Below are 22,429 nucleotides of genomic sequence, written 5' to 3' on the forward strand. Positions count from 1 at the left end.
TCATTTCTCGCAGCAAGAAAACGAGGTCTTTCTGAAATACTTAATGTTACAATTCTAAATTCAAGCTACATCTTATTTTGGGCCTAAACCCGGACGGAATTTTCAAAGATTTCCCAAGGGTATAGATACCAAAAAATTGGAATCATGAGCAAATACAAATGTATTGTTTCTGCGTGGAAAAATCTTTATTAAAAGGGCAAATATTATGCCCCTCGATGCTTTACCAATTGTTTTTTCTGGTGAGATTGCACGAGCTTGTCGCTGACCTCTGCGGGCCCGTCACGCAATCTTTACTCTGAACGCACGACAAACTCTGGGGTAATAGTGCCGTTCTCTCAGGAACGGACCTGTTCTTTATTATAACGTCCAGACAAGTACAGTCGATGTCTAAAATAAACAAGCTGAAAAACTTAGTGCATTTTTTTACCGAAGGACAACTGTTTATTGCCATAAACAGGCAAAATCGCCCGGTCTCGGAATCCTTCTTCTCACGGAGGAAATGTTAAAAAATATATGGATCTTTTTATATTATCACCCGTATCTTATGGTCGAGGACAACAGCTACCTTCGAAAAAATGGCAATTTCCGCATTTTTGGCACTGGTCTTTCACGTTTATTTAGGTATAAAAATTTAGAAAGTCCTCTAAAGCAATGCAAGTTTGCGTTCACACTAGATTGCCCGCATTGTACAAGGTACGAGCACGCCCTAACATTAGCCTAGATTTTGCCCGTGAGTGCTTTGTTTTAACGGTGGAGCCTCTGACGAAAGAACCGTGAGTGAGCCCTACCAGTCCGCGTCTCCGCCGGCGGAGCTGATTTCCCTCTCGTAAATGGTCGATGCCGGATCAACCTCGTGGTGTATAGTTAGCATGCGAAAGGTTCTGGGTTCGATACCGGGTCGTGACTTATAACTTTCCTTTTTCTCTAATTTGGTAGAAAAAAACTCATTAATAGTTGGCAAAATTTCTAAATGTCGCAAAAATGGCAAGGACCGTTTCCGAAAGGGAAAAGGGCGTGGGCGAAGCAAACCAGTCACGCGCGAAATCCTACGCTACGCGGGTTAGCCCAACACACAATAATTTATACTTCATTGCTAAGTTTATACTTCAATGTCATTATTTCTCCATCTTTACTCTGCCTTCGAAATAAAAATTTATTTTAATATTTCCAACTAACCTCGAATTACTAAAAAAGTATACTAAATAAGACTAATAAATATCTAACAATATCTAATATCTATTCTAATAAATGATGATAAATTTTCATACTATTTTATAGTTACACCAAAATTGAGGGAAAATTCCCTGCAGGTGCTATTACACTAAGGACCTTCTCCCGCAATTTTGTTGCTACTCACAGATTGTAAGAACAGATTGCCTAGTATAAAAACGCAAGCAGTGGATATGTCCAGTAACATTTTCGTTGCAACAAGCATTGCACAAAATAGATTGAAGTCCATTTTTTTTTAGAAACGATTGCAGCAAAGCTACTTCAAGAACATAATTATGTATTTGTGTTCGATTAAAAAAAAAAAAACTCTGCATGCAACTTTTAGCTGCATTGAACGCAAATTCACACCTATTATTCTAAGGATTGTACCATAAAACTGCCGCTTATAGTGCCCGGGTTTAAATAACTTCGTAAGAGTTTTTAGATGGGCTTATAAGTGGAGGGGCTTATATCCGAAAGGGCTTATAACCGGAATAAAAAAAACCCGTTTCGATACGAACTATAGCTGCACAGGTAGATCGAAATACATTTTCCATTTACTGGTAATTAAGCTTTCAAACATGAATATAAAACATCATAATAAAATGAATTCAAAACAAGGAAAACTAGTGGGGGCTTATATCCGGGGTGGGGGGCTTACAACCAGATGTATGTTTTTCGTTTACAGGTAGATGGACGTATAACCGAAGGGTCTTCTAAGCGGCAGTTTACGGTATATTGTACGTGGGTACAAGAAAACAGTACTCATTTGGCTAGAATGCTTAGTTGCAATTTTTGTGTCTTAATTGACAAATTTACCTGTTTTCAATCTGTCTTAACAAGACTAGTCAAAGATAGTTAATTTTTGCCTCGCACACCAGAAAAAAGACTTCCAAGGAGAAATCTGTCAACGAGAACTTGTTTTCCTATACACAACCCTGTAAAAAAAATTGTCAAGTTACTCTTACTCGCGTAAAGTACTTTTGTTATACAGGGCAATTTTTCTGTCAACTTGTCTCACAATTTTAACTTGTTGCGACAAAGCTTGCTCAAAAAAATATATCAAGTGTAAATGAATATGTTTCGCAACATTTGAATGCATCAAGGGTAGTACAAAATCAAATCAAGTTCTCCAGCGATTACTGCAACGAAAGGTCATTTCAAAGGGTTATACTAGGCAATGTCTTGTGAAATTTGTAATGCAGCAGCGCAAACATTTGCGAGACAAGTTGAGAGAAAGATACGTAGCGTAACAGCGTGACTACACCAGTGTCGGTTTCAAGCCAATCAGAATAGAGGCTTATTTCTCTCCGGCCAATCAAATTTAAAAGAGAGAAACGTAAAACCTGGTCACCGTAACTTTTCCCGCGTTTACTTGACCCTGCCGCTGGCCAAATGAGACATTTCAAGCCTTAAATGGGCTTTTAGTACGAAACCAATCCACTGAACAGTTGACTTTAAAATAGGGGAGCTTCTGCAATTTCGATACTCTTCAAGGGTTACTTTTGGTTTAAATTGTGAGCAAACCAGTTCATTGACGTTGAAAGGCTTTTGTTGATGGCATGGTCGAACTTCTTCCTAAAATCCTTGATGGCGTCTTCTTCAGAGGAAGACAACAACAGTGTCTTCCGCAAGTAGCCAATGTCGTCAAGTGACCGCAACTCTGGGAGTCCAGCGGACAACATCATGACAAACAGGTTGATCAGAAGAGGTCCCTTGCGGCGAAGTATCAGAAAGGCTCGTTCACAGAGCTGTTTAAACCTAACAGGAAAAGAAAATCAAAAAGAAAAAAAAAAAAAAACGTTCAAACTGCTATATGTGTTTTTAAAGGAGCAACGTCAAGGTTTACGCAACTTGAAAAATTTCGCCTAAATGTTTCAAGTTCGTCGTTTGTAATCCGTGTTAATCTTCTCCATCTTTAGCCATCCTTGTTCCTTTATGGTTTATTATTATCTCTTTGGCATTTTTCTATCTCAGTAGACTATTATTTTCAGGTTAAAATAACGTGACAGAGCTCCTTTAAAGAAGACCCATTGAATCACTACTGAGACTAGCAAAGATTTACCTCTTAAACTCGACCGTGCCTTGCCTTTTGCCCTCGGAAATCACCTGTACAAAATGATCGGTAAGTACAAAGGGTACCCTTTCTCTCTGAACTCCAAACTTGCTCTTGAAGTTACCGAGGATATGACCGAAGTCGATGTGGAACATCTGAAAAGGAGACGAATTACAGAGAGGGCATCCAGCTATTGATAAATCTATGTAGTTAATCATCATAATGCTAAGTGAACTGTGGGAGGACCGGTGGCCTCATGATTAGTGCGCTCGTCTCCGGATCGAGCGGTCCGGATTCGAGCTCTGCCCGGAGACATTGTGTTGTGTTCTAGGCAAGACACCATTCTCTCACAGTGCCTCTCTCCATTCAGGTGTATAACTGGGTACCGGCAAAAGTAATGTAGTAATCCTGCAACGGACTAGCATCCCATCCAGGGGGAAGTACAAATACTCCTAGTCGCCTCATGTTACAGAAACCCGCATAAGCTCCGGCGTGATGGGCCACTTGGCTTGTGTGCAGTCTTTACCTTAGTGCAGGAAATAATTAAAATAAAAGGAGACGGTTTAAAGCCATTTCTAGAAGGATAACTCGCGTAAATGGCTTGAGACCGTCTCCAGGAAAACAGAGCCATCAAAACAACGCAAGACAAATGTCAAGTAAACCACTATCTTTATCAATTATTTTGAACCAGTAGTATTTAGAGCAATTTTCAAAGCACTCTCATACATCGTCTCAAACGGCTGAACTCGTAACGCAATCGGCAAAAGCTTAACGTCACGTAGATCATGTACGACGTCTGAGTCGCCAGTGTCAAAACTAAAACCAATCGTGATTTGGCAAGGGGAACTTTTTCCCGCGCTTTTATTGTACTACTAAAACGGGACGTCATTGGCTCCGTGTTAAAGTTTACCTTTCGTTATGAACACGTATGGTCGCAAACCTACCTGTCCTGTTTTCTTCACCATAATGTTGTCATTGTGCCTGTCACCCACCCCCAGAACATACGTAGCCACACAGTACCCGGCACAAGAGAGCGTGAAACGACGCACGGCCTCAGACAGACTACATGAAAAAAAAAAAAATTCAATTTTAGAATATAGCTGCTGTATACCCGCTATTGGAGCTGAGCGTGCATTAGTTTTTAATAAAATAAGTCAAATTATTCTCGCATTTTGACTGGTTGTTACAGGACAAGACAGACGTATAGATAACATTTTTTTAATGCAAACAAAAAGTACCTGCTTCTTTTCAGCAATTGATCACAGAAGACGTCAAAATGTGGTAAGAACATCAGTGACACACTCGCTTAACGGCTCGTTTGCCACTCCCTTGTTCTAACCTCATTTTAAAAGGGAACAAACGCTTTTGTGACAAGTGGTGCTATTATTGCAGTAAAATAACTTACATAACTCGAACAAAGCAGACATCAACTAAGAACTAAGAAACAAAGCAGGAAAGAGGAAACACCCACTAAATTTGTTGTTAATCCAATTTAAAGTCACAATCCTCAACTTGGATTCAGTTTTTGATCAAGCTACAAAGATATCAGTCTTGAATATGGAAAGGGCGTGCCACGATTAACTGTCTCAAGGAATTTGGGCCCGTCTATCGTTGATATTTTAAAATTTTATACATGGCGTGGTTACTCAAGTTTTTGCTGCCTTAAACATGAAGATGTAGATGTAGACAGTACGTTTTGTGCGACGAGGGTTTAAAAACATCAAATTTTACGAAAAATGTATTTTTGGCCCGCGAAAATTTTGCATATTTTGAAAGCCAATTTCTCCTCGATTATTAAGGTCGGCAAACCCAGCGACTAGTCCCTGAAACAAGTCGCGGCAACAAGTCCCGGCCCATCGTGTGAACTGGCCATTTTTACTTCAACATCTAGTCGCACGGACCAACTTTGGTTCCTACGACTAGTCCCACGAATTCAAACTGGTTTGAATTTTAGGGACAAGTCCCTGCGACTTGTTCCTCAAGACGCTTCGTGTGAACTGTTCGTGGGACAAGTCCCTGTTACCAGTCCCTTCGTGTAAACTCTTCAGGGGACTAGTCGCAGGGACTAGTCGCAGGGACTAGTCGCAGGGACTAGTCGCAGGGACTACTAGTCCCCTCGTGTGTGCCGACCTTTACACCCAAAGAGCCAAACATTTCACTAATTACTACGTTTCACAGGCTCCTAAATGCTTGGGGTCAAGTTGTATCTAGCAAGGTGACTTCTCTGCGCAAAGTTGCATGTCAATGAAGAAAAATACAAACAATGAAGTCAGTGCTGATCTTTTTATTCCAGGCCTGGAAATTAAAGTGCCTATGAAGTAAAAAATAATTGCTGCTGATTTCAAAGGCTTTTCAAAGTAAAGAAGAATGGCGTTTTCCTTTTTGGAATATCTTTTTTCGTTTTAGAGATGTTCACGTTTTTGTATTATAAGTGATGACGTCATAGGTGGTCCCACTAAAACAGTTCAACACTCAATCAAGAATATCTCTAGAAATATTAAAGCAGTGTTCTTGAAACTTGGCACCAGAAATGTATGTTACAAGAGAAACAAAGTGACACCCATCGTGCCGTCGCCATGACAACAGTTATGCCGCTGGTCCTGTTTCAATTAAAACTAACATTACCAGATTTTATCGTAAACAAGGATCATCCACTCCCAACAATCTAATGGGGAGAGTTAAGACAATATGGGAATCATGTGTGTTCTGAGCAAGACCCTCTGTCCCTTTTCGAAGGGTCGCAAATTGGCATATTTGGTTTTTCACAGAAAGAGACTGGAGCCAAAAGTGTTGCCATGGCAACAACCCAGAAGGTGTCATTCTCTTTCTTTTGTGATGCACATTTGTGGTGCGAAGTTTGAAGAACACTGCTCCGATATTCCTAGAGATATTCTTGATTCAGTGTTTTACTGTTCAAGTGGAAACACCTATGACGTCATTAATTTCCTTATTTGCATAATACAAAAACGTAAATATCTCTAGAACGAAAAAAGATATTCCAAAAAGGGAAACGCCATTCTTCTTTACTTTGAAAAGCCTTCCAACTAAGCAGCAATTATTTTTTACTTCATAGGTACTTTAAAACAATCACACGATTTCCAACTATTTTCAGGATTTCTGGATTCCCTGCAAGTTCTGCAATACACACACCTTTCTTCAGTGGAGTGAAATTCCTTCAGCCAATCCAAAATGCAGTTATAATTGAAAGCAGCGACTCCCTTGTTTCTCTGTAGCTTTGCTATGGTCATAGAATCATGAACGACCTCGATCAGTCCAACAGAGCTGCCCGTGGACAAACAGCCATACGGGGTCATTCTATAATAGAAAGGATCAAGAATTATTTATTTTATAGTCATCTCTACAAATGTCAAGTGAATTCCATTAACAAGAAAGACTTACTGCAAGTCAAAGGGAACCAGTAGTAATCTCGTGAGTTATGCAAGGGCATTACGCATGCGCCGTACATACTGTTCTACCACAAGCAACAGGGAGTGATTTTCTTTTTAAACAAGGATTATCACTGCTCTCTGGTTGAATTTTTGAAGAAACGGCGCTAAAATTGTAAATTTTACAGTTTTACACAAAATGCGCCAAGAAAGATGAACATGAAAGGTCAATTGTTGAAGTGAGAGCAAAGTTGTAATTACCATAACACATTGACTGATTCAGGTAAACACAGAATCTGACTGGCTACACAAAAGCGGTCTAACTACAGAGCTGGTTAATCTTGAAGTTTCAAGTTCGCCTTTTCATGAAGTTTTCATGATGTTTTCCTGAAATACAAATATATGTTTTTGTTTGATAGAGCAGTCACTAAGTTATGCTAAAACAATTTCAGAATTAAAATAATTTGGAAATTATCGCCATTAAAATTGTCGCAAAACTTACCCTAAATCCAGGCCTTCATTCTGCCAGATCCTGTCCATGATTTTAAACATTTGTAACGTTAACATGTCCTGACGAAGATCTGGATGACACAAACAGACCGAGTTTATTTCAGGTCGCTAAGTGGATTAACTACAGTTAATTGGTCTCTTCTTTCATTCATCGCTGAAGGGACAACGGGAAAATGTTTTACTCAATGTTGTGGGCGGGCACGCACTAGGAGAGAGGGCCCGAGAGAGAGGGACAAACATGGCTACATGATTTGAGCCCCAAAGTAAAGTGTGCCAATTATTCGGGACACACTGAAGTCTCCTTTGCCGGCGTTACTTGGTTCATCACGCAGTGTTGTCTGACAAGCATGGCTATGAACAAGATTGCATGTACACCTCTTCAATAACGTTACAACCAGTCAATCAAATGATATCACACTCACCATCGCCATTCTTGAAGATAATGCGTACAAGGTCACCCAAGTCATCCCAGTTTTTAAACACTAAAAACAGTGGCCGCATTTTTGAATCCATAAACTTGCAATCTTCAACACTGACAGAAAAAACAAGGCAGAGTTCCAATATAAAGAAATACAAACTTAATTCATGTCAAACTTGACATGAGCTCACGATAATCTAGCACTATATCATATTTCAATGTGTGTAGAGAGCTACAATTCTCGCCAAAAGTCCTTGGGACACCTAACTTATATCGTGAACAGAAACATGAATGTTTGTCTATTAATTAAACGAGCCGTAATTTAGTTACTACTCCACCTCCTCCTCCTCCTCCTCCTCCTCCTCCTCCTCCTCCTCCTCCTCCTCCCCCCCCCCCCCTCAACACGCACCCCCAACAATGTTCACTAGTGGATAGAATTCTTCCTATATGGACAACATTGTAAGGGGGTAAGTGGGGAGGGAGGGAGGGTATATGCATTTCTCTGTTAGGTGAGCTGTACAATCACTAGAAGCGCAAGGACTATCCCGAGAATTTTAGCCAGGATTGTAGGTTATCTTCCGTTATAAGCTTCCAATGCGTTCAGAGACATGGGAAAAATTTAAGTGAATTCAAGCTTGGCATTACAGTAATAACCCTAAATCCCTCATTGTACAACCACCTTCCACTACCGGGCAAAGGTCATGGGGATGAATGAGTTAACTTTTTGACACTAGTTAATACCAATTGTACGCGAAGTTAAAGGAGATGTTTGGTTTATGGAGAGTTTTCATTTGTTTCTATTATACTCAATAATGTATTTGTTTATTTATTCATTTATTTATTTATTTATTTATTTAGTTACTTACTTAGTTAGTTAGTTAGTTAGTTAGTTAGTTAGTTAGTTAGTTAGTTAGTTAGTTAGTTAGTTAGTTAGTTGATTAGTTAGTTAATTAATTAATTATTGGCGCGAGAATATGCTAAGGCATTTGTCTGCGCTCATTATCTGTTCCGAGAAGCCAACAGATTGCTGCGAACGTAGCTCGAGAAAACCTGTGAGCTTTGAGAAACAGATAATGTCCAAGGACGAATATCCACCCATATTGTCGCGCCAAATGGAGGCTATCGTGTTTATCCTTCATATATTTTTGGCAGCAAGCGCAAGTTTGAAAATTGGGGAATATCACTCGAATATTCCCCAGTTTAAACGGGGTACATTCAGTCACGTGACGCGATTTGACCGATCGCGCGCGAGCGAAAATATTTGATGGATTATAGCTTTGGACGCTCAAGAGAAACCCGATCTAATGAAAAGCTATTACAGCAGCCATTTTTAAGCAAAATACATCAAAAGCCATGTACTTAACAAGAATGACATCTCATACTTTAACTCTCGCAGCTCGTAGCTTGGATCAAGAGGAGAGCTAATTTTAGATAGTGCCAACTGGTAAGTTTTTTGTCGTAGAAGTCCTTTCATAGTTTTCAAATTCTTGTCCCTTTTGTCCTGAAAACGAAGAAGAAGAAAACCAAATTGAAAACCACACTAAGCCGTCAACATAAATATCAAAGCATCTAACAACTTAAATAGCCTTGAAAAATAAAGTTTGATCTAAGGTTCAAGTGCCCAATACCACTGGACCACTGAGCTTATTCCAATCTTCGTGGCATGAAGAGAATTGAATCATCACCACCTTCCCCGCTGGAGGGAATGCTAGTGTTAGTAAATCGGTAGTCATTCCACGGTGTTTAGTTTCAGTTAGGTTGCAATATTAATTCACTGTTTGTTTGTTTCAGTTTTAATGTCATCGACTTTCGTAAATTTTCAGTCCTGAAATGAAAAGATTTGTCTAACATTTCAGTATTGCATGCTTAACTCCTAGAGGAGGCGTCACTCCAGTATTGAGTTATGGTTAATACTTCAAGCCTTACGTTACAGCCTGCAAAAATAGAGGAGCCATCTTCCTAGAGTAGGCAGGCATCGGGACAAGGCACAGAGGTCGTTGTCCATTTACCAAAACGTTCCGGTAATTCCGGTTGGAATGTAAATGGAACAGGACTTTTCGGTTAACCCAGTGGGAAATTTCCAGAAGAAAAAAGAACTCCTGAAAAGATAGTGCCATTTTCTCACTAGTTTTGTTTTGGAAAGTCTTGTTTCATTTACCGTTTGCTTTTCGGCTTTCATAGGTGCACGACTAGACCAAAATGGTTCTTTAGGAAAAAAAAATCCAACGGATTAATTTTCGGAAAAATGGTGAAACAACGAGACAAAGAACTGCCTGAGGTATGTGATGGCGTGGATACCCCATGGTCTGCAACAATCGCTCTATATTTCTTTCCCACCAGCACACGCTCTCATTTGCTACTTTGAGGTCACATCACATTCAACAACACGGCTGTTTTCCGCCAAATGCCTCTAGGCGAGCGCTTATTAGAAGAAGGCAACAACATTGAAAACTCTATAGCCTGGTTTTCACTAGCGACGTAAGCACAAGCGCAAGCACAAATGCAAGCAGTAGGGATGACCCAAGTGAAAATGAAATTCGACACAAACACAAGCACAAGCACAAGCACAAGCAAAATCATCCGAACCTTCCGCCATTTTGAAAAATTGTCTACGCGCGAGTTAATCTGGATACAGTGTTTTCATTGGCCAAACATAACCACGTGTGGTAAATATCGTTGTGCTTGCGTTATGCTTGAGCGGTATTTCGTTTTCACTTGTTGCAGCGCAAACGCAAGCATAAGCTCAAGCACAAGAAAAAGGAAAAATTTCAACCCATGTGCTTGTGTTTGCGTTTTTCTTATGCCTGCGTTAGGGCCATTTTCACGGGGAAATAAGAAGTACTATGTTTGCGCTTGTGCTTGCGCTTGCGTCGCTAGTGAAAACCAGGCTTATGACGTCGAGGGTTTCATGTGCACTGTCACCCGCGAATGTCGACCGACGACTGCTGTTTTACACATGAGTTCTTCCCACGTCTTTATTGTGCTATATAGCAAATCACCTTATGACTGGTCCCTCGAGAGCAAATATTAAAATTTTCGGGAAACAAAATAGAACAGATCGTAATACGCTTTGGGGTTCATCTGTTTTTTTTTTAACGCTAACAGTATTGCTAACAACACCAGAAACTGTCATCAATACCTTCTCCATAAGCTGCAGTAGCTCAGTAACAGCCTTCATCTTGCTAAGAGCATGGGCCTGAAAAAAATTAAATGTTCATATATTCACTTGCATCCTTTATCATCTACGGGTATATTGGTGGAGGCATGGAGACCGCATGCTTAGTGCGCTCGACTCCGGATTGAGCGGTCCGTTCGAGCCGTGGCCGGGGCCAACGTGTTGTATTCTTGGGCAAGTCACTTTAATCTCACAGTGCCTCTCCTGCTCTTACAAGTCCTCTGTAGCTCAGTAGCAGAGTGCCAACCAGTGTACTATTGATCCCAGACGTGTGTGGAAATGGCTCTTTTTTTTCAGGCCGTTGAATGCACCATTGGTTTCATTCACGGATTCAAAAAAAAAACCAATACTGTAACCACGTGATGACGAATTTTATGATCGTGTGATGCGTGAAGTCAGTGAACGGGGAAGGTGCTTCACAGTTTGTTTACAAGTTTGTTGCAGAGTTTCGTACTTTCTAGCGCGTTCGAATTGATAAGATTTGCCACGACCTCGCTACTTTTGAGGAATTTTCGAAAGTTGTTCCGCAAACTGTGGCCAAGATGTTTGTCATGACGTGATCACTTTGTTTGAACCCGCAGCTGAAACCAACGGCGCGTGCAACGGCCTGAAAAAAAAAAGCCATTTCAACAGACGCCCAGTATCAACAGTATGGAAAGACAGGTTCAACTAGTATCAAGATTCAGCCTGTAATTCTTTCCCTGATGGGTGTGTTCACACAAAACCCATACTAACCTGGCGCTGCAGGCTTTTCATGTGTGACGGGGCACCACGACAGTAAGCCTCTAACATCAGACCAAACCTTACTGATACTTCTGGGTTCTCCATTTCAGCTCTGAGGAGACAAAATAATAATAAATAAACAAATCAATCAATAAATAAATTTAGTAATGTTGTGCCAATAGGGGACACTGTAAATGAATAAACAAATATTGCTAATGGAACATAAACTATTACATGTAAGAATCCCAACTGGTGGTACGCTGACCAGTTGGCTATTTACACAGCACGGCCGAGGAGTTGAACTTGGGACTACCGAGAACAAATTCAGATAACAGTAGGGTGGAGGATTTGATTTGACAACTTACAGTGGCCATACTGTTACTTCTCTATACAATATGGTTTTCCAAGATCGGCAAGATTACTGACAGACAGTTCGTCACTTTATGAGAGACTTCACTTACAGTCGGTTGTAAACAAGAAATCTGTTATCTTTCACAAGTGTTCGTGAATGTAAGAGAGCCTAAGACTAATGCTAATACTAAAAATAGTTTATTTGTACCTGAGGAGCCAAAACAACTGATGTCCAAAGTGCTGATTCTTAAGAGCTCTTCTGAGTAAAAACTCTGCCAAGTCATTATCTAGGTACGATTCATATTTAAGAACCTGCAGACATGACAACAAAAATGCAAAAAAAGCTCATATTCATACTTAAATTATTTCATTAAATAAAAAGAGGAAAGAAGAAGAAAGAAAGAAAGAAAGAAGAAAGTCCATTGATACTGATAAGACAAATCAGATGCCAATTGACCAAAGGATCAAATGAAATCAACTCAGTAAGTGTAACAAAATTTAAGGTTTACCTGGACTAGCTGTAGAAGGTATTGTGAAATTTCCCTGTCGCTGCAAAACAAAGTTGAGGCAAAAAGGTATTGAATTGGCAATGATTACAGCATACGTGGGAATGGCAAAGAAGTAACACTGGAAAAATATAGCAGTCTTAACCCGTATGAAATTCTCAGGTCTTACGCTAGCCAAGTTATGGCTAGGAGTATTTCTCTTCTTCTCTGGGTGCATGGGGTGCATTTAATTGCCACCCTCTCCTTTACACCTACAGAATGCAGGAAAAGGCACTGAAGGAGTAAAACGTCTTACCCAAAAATACAAAACAGAGCTCATTATAATACGGCCAATGCACTCCCTCATCATATATCATCATATATATCATATATAGATTTAGGCCAGCCTAAAAGCTGGCTCCTGGGCCGGGTTGTTCAGAGCCAAATAACCCAGGAAAAGGCAGCATTTTGATTTGAGTTTTGAAACTTTGCATTGAGGTTTTCTGTATATTGTCTGGCCTTCTGTTTTGAGTTTTAATAATCACTATATACACAAAACAAAGCAGCAAACAACATTTGTATAGAAGAAAATGTTATAATTCGTTTAACTTTTAACTCTGGGTTAACTAGCATTAACCGGCTTCCGAACAATCCTGCCCTGTTTTCAACAAGTTAACCTGAGATGAGCCCGTGATCCAATTGAAACCAGCACTTGGTCAGCAGTCAACTTCAAATAAACATGCGACCTCAATGAGCTGTAAACTTGAGCCGGCGATATGGTCACGTGATACTGGTCAGTGGATACCTTGTTTTGACAGGTATCAATAGATCATAACATGGATGTCCAATATCAAAGAAGTGCATGGTAAACCAAGGCTGCATGTCTCTGTCAACCCATTATTTGGAGTATGGCCGTCATGTTGTGCGACTCTGTTGTCGTCGTCGTCGTTGTGCGCCCACGAGCAATACCTCTAGCCATGATAACCATGAGAAAATCAACTCACGGGTTTCCTTTTCTTTCCTATATGAGTATGGGGCTCCGCTATTAGATAGCTGTGTCTCAGGAAGACTGGGAACTACTGAATTCCTGAATTTGATTGGATGAAATCAATGTTTAAAGCGGTCTAGATTTTCCCATCTAGACCAGTAATGTCTTGCAATGAAAAAGTTGCAAACTAAAATGCAAAAATATTGACTATTTTCTTCTAACATCATTTATTTATGGAAGTGCCAAAAAGGCTGATGTGTAAAGAGGACGAGCAAACAAGTTTAGTTCATCACCGTTCATAAGCAAAATGCCAGCTAGTACAAACCAGTTTCATTAACGAATTAAACTGTTCTTGTTGACCATATAATAAACATCTTAACCGAGCTTAGTTGGTCTGTATGGGAGAATCTTGACCTCGGTCATGTGCACACTGTACTCACAACCTTGGTTAATATTCTGCCATACAGACCAACTAAGCTCAGTTAATAAGGGCTAACCATGTCAATGATTGCTATGTCACCACAGGATGGTAAGGTAAATATACAAAATTTGGGATTGCAGAAAATACCCACCTCATGTTTTCAATGCACTGCACAGCAATCTTCCTTACTTCCTGGTCAGCATACGTGAAATCCAACAGTTCTAAAGCCTGCTCTGGGTCCAGCCTGGGCCAAGTTGGAAGCACAATCTGCATCTGAAAGCATAGTTACATGATAGTTACATTAAATTGTCATGTTCAAAGGAAAAAAGATATATGTGAGGACAGTTTCACTTAATATATTTAAAAACAAGCATAACATGACAGAACATGTCCACATAAAACACACTCATCTGATAATGATTATTCATTGCATTAAAACAAAAGGATAACAACCATTACAACATTTGATAATGTGCTCTTAATAAGGGGTATCAAATGGTCTTTGCGAGCATGCAAGCAGTTTGTTTATTTTTGTGAGTACGAGCAGTGATCAAGTTTGTCTTGCCAGCAGCAAGCACTTTAGAAACATAATATAGATGGCAAGCAGCGAGCACTTCATAAATTTTCTGCTAGCCTAAGCTCTATCTTTGTGGGTGGCTTTCGTGAAGAATTCTTACATGCATCAGTTTCAAACGTCAGCAAAATGAGGAAGCATGTTTCCAGAAACATTCATAGCATGTGTATGCTTCCCTAATGTTTTCCACTTTTGCCATAAGGGATCAAGCACATTTTAACAAGAATTCGAGCATGTGAGCAGTGGCAAACATTTTGCGAGCATGAGCAAGTGAGCACTCATCTAATTTTTGTGAGCAATTCAAGAAAAGGCCAAATTTTGCAACCACTTTTAAATCAAATGGGACCATTCTATACCCCTTTAATAATTAGGATACATGTAGTTTCATAATTTCTTTTGTGTCCGTACTGTTTTCCACCTCTCTTCATGTTAGGAAATACAAGTCCATATGCATGTACTTAGGTGAAACACAAAACACTCACTAAGTCATGTTTAATTAGAACATAGTTTTCATCTCACACTACCTTAGATTCATAAAAATGTTACCAGTGCTCAATCACCAACTTTTTTTTTACATTTGATAATTTTTAACATACCTAGACCCATTATTTCATGTTGACAATGGAAATAGCTTGTATCAGCTCTTAGCTGGGTTAAAAATTATAAACATTGTGATCAATATGTCCAAAATGCAGGTGTCAGTCACAATACATTAACTCACTGGTCATAATTTTCAGATTTTCTAGATTAATTAGACCTTTGAGTAGTTATTCAAATCTTGACCTTGTCAAATTTGGCAATGTTTATTTAAACCTGGCATTTATTCAGTGCCCATCACTCAACGTGCAGTCTGACTCGCTCCACGCAAAACTATTCTCCGATGATTAGCACATTCACATAATCCACGCATACTGGAATGCAGTCCATTTCAAGCTCAACCAGTAAATGACAACTTTGATACTAGGATTAATGACCTCAGTCTTGGGAATGATGCTTGATGCATTGAAACGTCGATTGACAATATTCTTAATCTTTCTTCTCATCATTTTATTTAATGGCATTTAATATAGTGCTTATTGGTAGGGTACAAGTTAGAAAACGCTTGTTCATTACCAAAGCAACATCTTCCTTTCTGTTCCATTTCACGCAGCACAACAATTTTGCTAGAGCGTGTGGGAAATGTTCTCGACAGTCAATTCTGCAAGAACAGTCATGTGATAGTTATTCTGGGACCACAAAACAACAGCAGTATGAGTTATACCAAATAATAATTAATATAAAGTTATACTGTAAGGTAAAGTCTGCATCAAGCCAAGCGGCCCATCAGACCAGAGCTTTAATCCTGGTTTCAGTAACATGAAACAACTGGGGGCATTTCTACTCCCCCCTGGATGGGATGCTAGTCCATCGCAAGGTTACCTCGAGCATTAAGTTCGTGAGTACCCATTTATACACCTGGGTGGAGAGAGGCACTGTGAGAGTAAAGCGTCTTGCCCAAGAACACAACACAATGTCCCCAGGCAGGATTTGAACCCAGACCGCTAGATCTGTAGACGAGCGCACTAACCATGAGGCCACCACACCTCCCACAATGTTATACTGTACTTGCCAAAGCTTCTTCAATTTAATGCAAGAGATTTGCGTTTTTTATTTTTTAATACCGTGATTTTCAAAGATGACAAAAGATCAAAAACACAAACCTCCTCTCCCAAACAAGTTCCTTTTCTTGATCAAAGATCACTGCCAAAGGCTCACGGTCTACAACCTGCCTTAGTTGTTCAAGCAATGTTTCATCTGCTCCTCCCTGTATTGATAGGTTTATTGAACAAACTGAATTATTATAATAAATTATATTTACAGTGTAATTATAATTTATTTACTACAACACTAGGATGTCCACAATTGGGAGAATATCAGCTTTCAGACTTTCTGTATGGAAATCGCTGCCCACAAGATTTCACTACATATTTTATTATAACTGTTAACACTTGGGCTGCAACAGCATTTCTTCCAGTAACTGGCACTTTCAAGTGTGTGGTTCTAATATAATGTTGTTACATGTATGATAAGTGAGGGAATTTTCTCATACAAAAACATAAAATTTTGCAGTGAAACCACTTGCCTGCAACTTCTGGTTCCACTTGAGTTTTGAGCATTTTATGATGTCATTTATGTTATTTATACAAGGGTACACCAAAATACAGTTGATTTGTTAAGGATACTTACAAAAATCTTGGCGTCAGTTACTCCTGCAGCCAGTTCAGCAACCTACAGACACATAAAACAGAACTTTCAACAGAAACCCCTTTCAGGCCCAAACTTGAAATTGTCCATCAAGTCTCCTTTCAGGGGCTCTTGGGACAAGATTGGGCCTCATGGAGTTTTGAAATTTCACAGTAAAATCCATGTATCCTACTCCAAATTACACATTTAACGCTCTTCTTACCATGTCGAATGACGGATACACAACAGCATGGCAGTAGCTTGGAAATTCAATGTTGAGTGAGACTGAGGTAGTAGTGTTGAGATTGGAGACCACTGTACCAACTGGATTGAGTTGATCTGCCATTGTTTCAGGTACAGCCCACGCAAAGAGCTTCAATGGACCCTGCCGTAGTTTACCCTGGTAATCAAATAGGGTCGTGTTGACCCATGCCATTGGAATGATTTCCTAAAAAGACAAAAAATGGTTTGACACTCAGGCAATATTTTAAGTGGGAGAGTATCTTGGTCCATAATTTCAAAATTCCACGAACATCCCCTGCACAATAGAGATCAGACAATATTTTAAAACAATTAACAACCTTACTGATCGTGAACGGATGGTTAAATTGATTCAAATAAACGTATGAAAATAAAGAAAACAAACTTTAATATTATTCAACGGGTTGGCACGACGGAGCACATAAATTTGTTTCTTTTGTGATGTACATTTCTTGGTTGCCAAGTTTGAATAACACCATTCTAATATTTCTAGAGATATTCTTGATTTGGTATTTTACTGTTTTAGAGGAACAATTTATGATGTCATCACTTTCCTCATTTGCATATAAAAACAAAAATGTAAACATCTCTTAAACAAAAGAAGATATTCCAAGAAGGAAAAATTAATGCCAAATGTTCTTCTTTCATTTTGAAAGGCTTTTCAAATAAGCAGCAATTATTTTTACTTCATTGGCACTTTAATTCATACTGTGCAGTGACATTCAAAGTTGCATTTGACTCTGAACTAGCTGAAATGTTAAAACTTGCAACAATGTTTATATATAGCAACTTATAGAAATATGTTTTGGCCAAACAACTTTGACCTTCATCGGTTTAAAAAGCCAACTGAAATATTATTGTTGGCTTAATTCACAACTTTGCCCATACTACACTGATCCAGCAAAATGCGACAAACACATGCTGCCCACATTACAAATCACATGATCGACATGTGCATGTAAATACTTGGAAATTATATAAACAATAGCCTCCATTTGGCACGAAAACATGCTGGGATATTTGTCCGCGGACATTATCTGTTCCGAGAAGCGATTAATTTTCTGAGAGTGCAGCTAAAGGGAAACTGTGAGCTTTAAGGAACAGATAATATCCAAGGTCAAATATCAGAGCATGTTTTCGCTCGAAAGGGAGGCTAAAATAATTTGTGTTTATTATCCTTCAAAATAATATTTTTCACAACACGCACCATTTTGAAAATTGGGGAATATCACTCAGATATTCCTCAGTTTTAGCTGGGGCATATTCAGTCGCGTGACACACCTAAACTAATCACAAGCAAGAGAAAATATTTGATGGATTATAAGCTGATACATTCATTGACCTCATTGAAGTCTCGCTGGGAATACCAGGCCTCTCATAATAATAATAAAGTCTCTCATAATAATATCAAGTCTTGTCCATGGCGGCCATGTGATTTACTGTAAGTCTATGTCAAGGCCAAGATGATTTGTGTGTTGTGCGATTACATGTATTTTTACCTCTTTTGTCCTTCTTCTGGTCCTCTTTGTAGTAACATAAATGCCATAAATAACGAGGCAAAGGCGTGCCATACGAGGAATATCAACCATATTTAAGTCAAAGTCCAAATACTGGTTCCAAGATGGATTTGATCCACTCTCTGGTCTTGTGCTTGTAATGTCACACAGAGCTTCTGCACCATGGTAAATACCTGCTCTCACACCAACCTAAATAGGTTTGCACATAAAAAGCCAAATGATCAACAATAATGTAATGATCACGAAATCGTGGCAGGTGCACTTCCCAGTTTAACTCCTCTACACATTGTCAACATTGTTAATATTGTACTTGTACCTACAACTACACTTAAGTCTATTTTACAGAAAAATATTACCAGTGATAATAAAAAATCATTGTTTAAGCCATATGATTTTAACGAACAGTTAAGTTTTACAATGTCTAGATCATCAGATGAGACTGAACCATCTACATGACAAAACCAATCTTTTATGCAGCATGCAAAGAAAGTTGTTTCCTTGACATTTTAAAAACAATTTATCAAGTTGATGTCTTCTCATCTGTAGTGCAAGGAATGCATTGGAAATGTGAGCAGCAAAATTCCAAGTGGAAGTTAAGGAGGGAGATCTAAAGGGTGGCCTGACCTAAAGGTCCAGTAGACGCAAAGTGGGGAAGAAGCCAATATGTCTATGACTTCTTACAGCTTGCCCTTTGAAAACTATCACGACTGAAGAAGATTGAGAACTGGGCTACAACAGACTCCTAATAAAAAATTACGAAAAAGGTTTCTAATGATACACAATTTACTGTATTTTTTTTACTGGTGGAATAAAAACACAAAAATAGCTTGCATACCTTCATTAAATCACCTGCATTCACATTAGCTGCAGAAACAATCTTAATTCGTACATGTGTCTCAATATCCCACAGTTGTAGAGTTGCTGGCAATGATTTTTGGGGTAGTGGCGGAGCTGGCCCTTGTGGAAAATGACTTATCCTACTCTGCATGTCGAGTACTTCAACTTGAAGTGAGGAACGAAGCACAAGTGAAAGCATTGGTCTGACACCCTTAGATATACAAGTGCGAATGTACTGAAACAAAATAAGAAACAACTAATTACCATTACCTCTTGCCTTGTGGACACCTTACAATTATGGAGAGCCACTATATTAAGGACAGAAGCTAAAATCCCAAGCAAAAACTACAAAAAAATGTATGCAAACAACTCTCACTGATATGGACTCCTGCTACAGTTATTATGGAATTGTAGACACTTCATGTGGTCATGTCATATGGTCATGTGCTCATGTCATGTGGTCACATCGTTACAATGGACAACTTGGATGTATTGAATTCTTGGATGTATTAAATTTTATGTAGTTCTGATGACTAAAGATCACTGATTTCAATTAAATTACTTCACTTCTGTAGGTCTAAATGAGTCATTGTTGTATTCATGTTCATGTTGTACATTATGGATTTACCAAAAAAAAAAAAAAATTAAATGTTTCCAGATTTCCTATACTAAATTAAATAGAGATAGTTTCATTTCTACCATCATCACACACAAATGGCAGTCGTGAATTTAATGGGACTGGCAAATTTACAAGTAAACAAAACTAAATAATTCTATGCCACTATACGAAAATTTCACATATTTTCGTCCTCCTGATAGTTCACTAGACTGCTTTTGCTTGCATGTGAAAAGTTAAGTTTCTAGCAATTGCATAGTGAGCAGTGAAGGATTTCAGGAAGAAAAACTGAATACTTATAGTCAAATAGTTCACTTCCTGCTTATCAAATATGGTGTAGAAATTGTACATATACATGTACGCTACACACCATTCACTGATGAATTATTTCTCAGCCAATATAGAAAGATTTCCACATTGTTACATAATTTTTATTATCCTATATCAAATGGCAACTTTGAATTCAAAAAGACTCACAAAATTCAAAGTATGCATAATTGAGTATGACTGTGCATAATTAAATAAGGGGCTATAAGGAAATAAAGCCTTAAACTCTGGTAATAGCTACTTTCTCTCATTAAAAGGGGCTACCTACCGTGTACTGCAATAGTGAATAATTTCCCAACAAATAACTTTCTTGCCCAACAATCTTCAACACCCAATCAGACTGGTTTTCAAGGTCCAGATCTCCCATAACAACACTTCGCCTCTTCAACACCAACGTCAAGAGCTCTTCTGGAAACGCATCTGCAGGAACGTTGAAAACGTACATGTCTTTTACTGAAGCTCGATTGTTCTTGATGGCCACATTGACTAAGAAACGCCTGCTTTCCATTAAATTGTTTTCAATATGCGAAGCGGGCTCAGTGGTTTCAATTTCGGGAGGGTAGGCGTACATCGCCCGTCCCATCCAATCGAGCTGACGCCGCTCGCAGGCAATTTTCTCCGCAAATTGACGATACTTTCGACGGAAATCGTCCACTTCGGTATCCTGCATTTGATGGAATTCATGCAAGCTCTTCCCGATCAGGTTGCCGATGTGAGAATTGAATAGTTTCTCTTCGTTGTCACCTTTTTTGTGGATCAGTTTCAACAACGATCTAAAAGGACGCACATCGATCAACTGGCGCGATTCGTCCAAGAGTTCCTCCTGTTTTCCTTTCTGATTCACGCACACAAACACGTAGGCTGATGCATCTTTGAGCAAATTAAACAAGGGATAACTGCTGGCTTCTCTCCACAGTCGATTCTTGATCTCTCCCAGAGGTGCGTCAGTGCGAACTTGAAGTTGAATAACCACTCCGGTTGGCAGAAAGCAATCAACATTCACCAGCGAACCGGGCTCATAATTGTCCCAGAAATTACGCCGAAATCCCGGAGGCATGTTTAATCTTGGCAGGTGACTTCAAAGTATTTCTTGACACAAAATAACTCCATGCATGTCCAATATTTACGCAACAGACACAATTTGTCAAAACAGCCTCGCGACCAACAGTGAAAACAGTACGTTCCAGATTCGTTATTCCTCGGAGTGTGATGATTCGTAACGAAATTGTGTCTCATTATCTGAATGTGAACAAAATGAAGAATTGGACTGGTTGGATTGGTTAAATAACAAAGCGAAACTGAATCCGTCAATGAACCGTAAATTGCTCTTCACTGGGGAGAGAATATTTCCGCGTTTCAGCCCTACTGAAGCCGCCATCTTGGTTTCGTATAACGAGTGCAAACTGGGGAGAGGACAATTTCTTTCCAATCCCTTTTCGTCCATACCGCTTTCAGCGGGGTTCCTTTATCTCCCGACTCCCGTTCCCGTCCGTCTTGCTCCCGTCCCCTGTAAACAAGGGGCTCATAACACATCCTTGTCATTTAGCTGGCCAATCCATAGGCGTTTCTTTCCTTTTTTCCTTTGTTTTCAGCCTTGCTCCTATTTTTCACGTCTTTTGACAGCTTCAGTGACATTTCATGACCTATGAAGTAGCCACCGCCGAAAGGGTTTCTAATTTTAGCGGAAGGAGGCCTCAGTTTTTCACCCCAAGGGCGAATTTTCATTTTTCCGCTGGTCAAGAAGTTTCAAAATAAGCTAAATGTAAGTCAACAAACATTTTGGATTCTTGTTTTTGAAAGCATTTTAACGCTCAATAAATGATTCTTACCTTCTTAAAACTCCCACTTCCCGCCCTTTCCTCTCCCGCTTTCCGCCCCCTATTCTCCCGGGCTCCCGCCCTCTGTCTCCCCGTCTCCACCCCCCCCCCAACTTTCACCGAGCGCCGTGCCGGCATTTCGAACGTCAACAATGTTCAAATGTTTCGTTTCCAAACTTCCTACTACAAATTTGCACAGCTGATACTACACAGCATCAACTATCTCAGACCAATGACGCCGATCATAAAGTTACTTTCACGAAATTTTGCCGTATTAGACAACTCTAAAAATAATTGTTTTTTGAAAATGAAATAGAACACTTCTATTCAAACTAAGATGTAATACTCAAGTATCTTTGTTTGTTTGTTTGTTTTTTTCCTTTTCTTTGCTTAATCTATCAGCTTTTCCGATGACGTACAAAAGTCAGTGATTTTAATTTATTCCTTCCGTGTTTTTACAACTACAAAAAACCCCCAGACATCAGATAAACATTGAGCCTTGCTAACGAGGAAGTCCCTAAATTTGTCTGTTTTA

General features: G+C 39.3%; 1 protein-coding gene across 2 annotated transcripts; it reads right to left on the reverse strand.

Annotated features, from left to right (window-relative positions):
• Positions 1 to 319: 319 nt before the first annotated feature.
• Positions 320 to 21,998, reverse strand: LOC145481763 (phosphatidylinositol 4,5-bisphosphate 3-kinase catalytic subunit beta isoform-like). 2 transcript variants are annotated; one of them, XM_081460291.1, is made up of 19 exons: positions 20,346 to 21,998; positions 19,133 to 19,369; positions 18,280 to 18,486; positions 16,743 to 16,967; positions 16,523 to 16,564; positions 15,997 to 16,100; positions 15,410 to 15,494; positions 13,874 to 13,995; positions 12,338 to 12,377; positions 12,037 to 12,140; positions 11,490 to 11,589; positions 10,719 to 10,775; positions 8,962 to 9,080; positions 7,584 to 7,693; positions 7,154 to 7,232; positions 6,416 to 6,580; positions 4,210 to 4,327; positions 3,275 to 3,420; positions 320 to 2,970 (listed from the first exon to the last, which is right to left on the reverse strand). In XM_081460291.1, the coding sequence occupies exons 1-19, from the start codon at positions 21,132 to 21,134 to the stop codon at positions 2,709 to 2,711; spliced, it is 3,111 nt and encodes a 1,036-aa protein (XP_081316417.1). In that variant the 5' UTR covers positions 21,135 to 21,998; the 3' UTR covers positions 320 to 2,708. The 2 variants fall into 2 exon arrangements, with proteins under 2 accessions (XP_081316417.1, XP_081316418.1); XM_081460292.1 differs by having other exon boundaries at positions 19,133 to 19,299; positions 20,346 to 20,423.
• Between the last annotated feature and the right edge of the window lie 431 nt (positions 21,999 to 22,429).

This window comes from Orbicella franksi, chromosome 3 (genome assembly GCF_964199315.1).
Source record: "Orbicella franksi chromosome 3, jaOrbFran1.1, whole genome shotgun sequence".
In the NCBI taxonomy this organism is placed as follows: Eukaryota; Metazoa; Cnidaria; class Anthozoa; order Scleractinia; family Merulinidae; genus Orbicella; species Orbicella franksi.

What these genes read in the sequence shown, in the direction of transcription:
- LOC145481763 (XM_081460291.1), bottom strand. Translation starts at nt 21,134, where the DNA reads ATGCCTCCGGGATTTCGGCGTAATTTCTGGGACAATTATGAGCCCGGT. An exon ending in ACCTTCTACAGCTAGTCCAG is followed by an intron (nt 12,141 to 12,337) that starts GTAAACCTTAAA and finishes TCATGTCTGCAG; the next exon opens with GTTCTTAAATATGAATCGTA. An exon ending in TGGTGAAGAAAACAGGACAG is followed by an intron (nt 3,421 to 4,209) that starts GTAGGTTTGCGA and finishes TCTCCTTTTCAG; the next exon opens with ATGTTCCACATCGACTTCGG.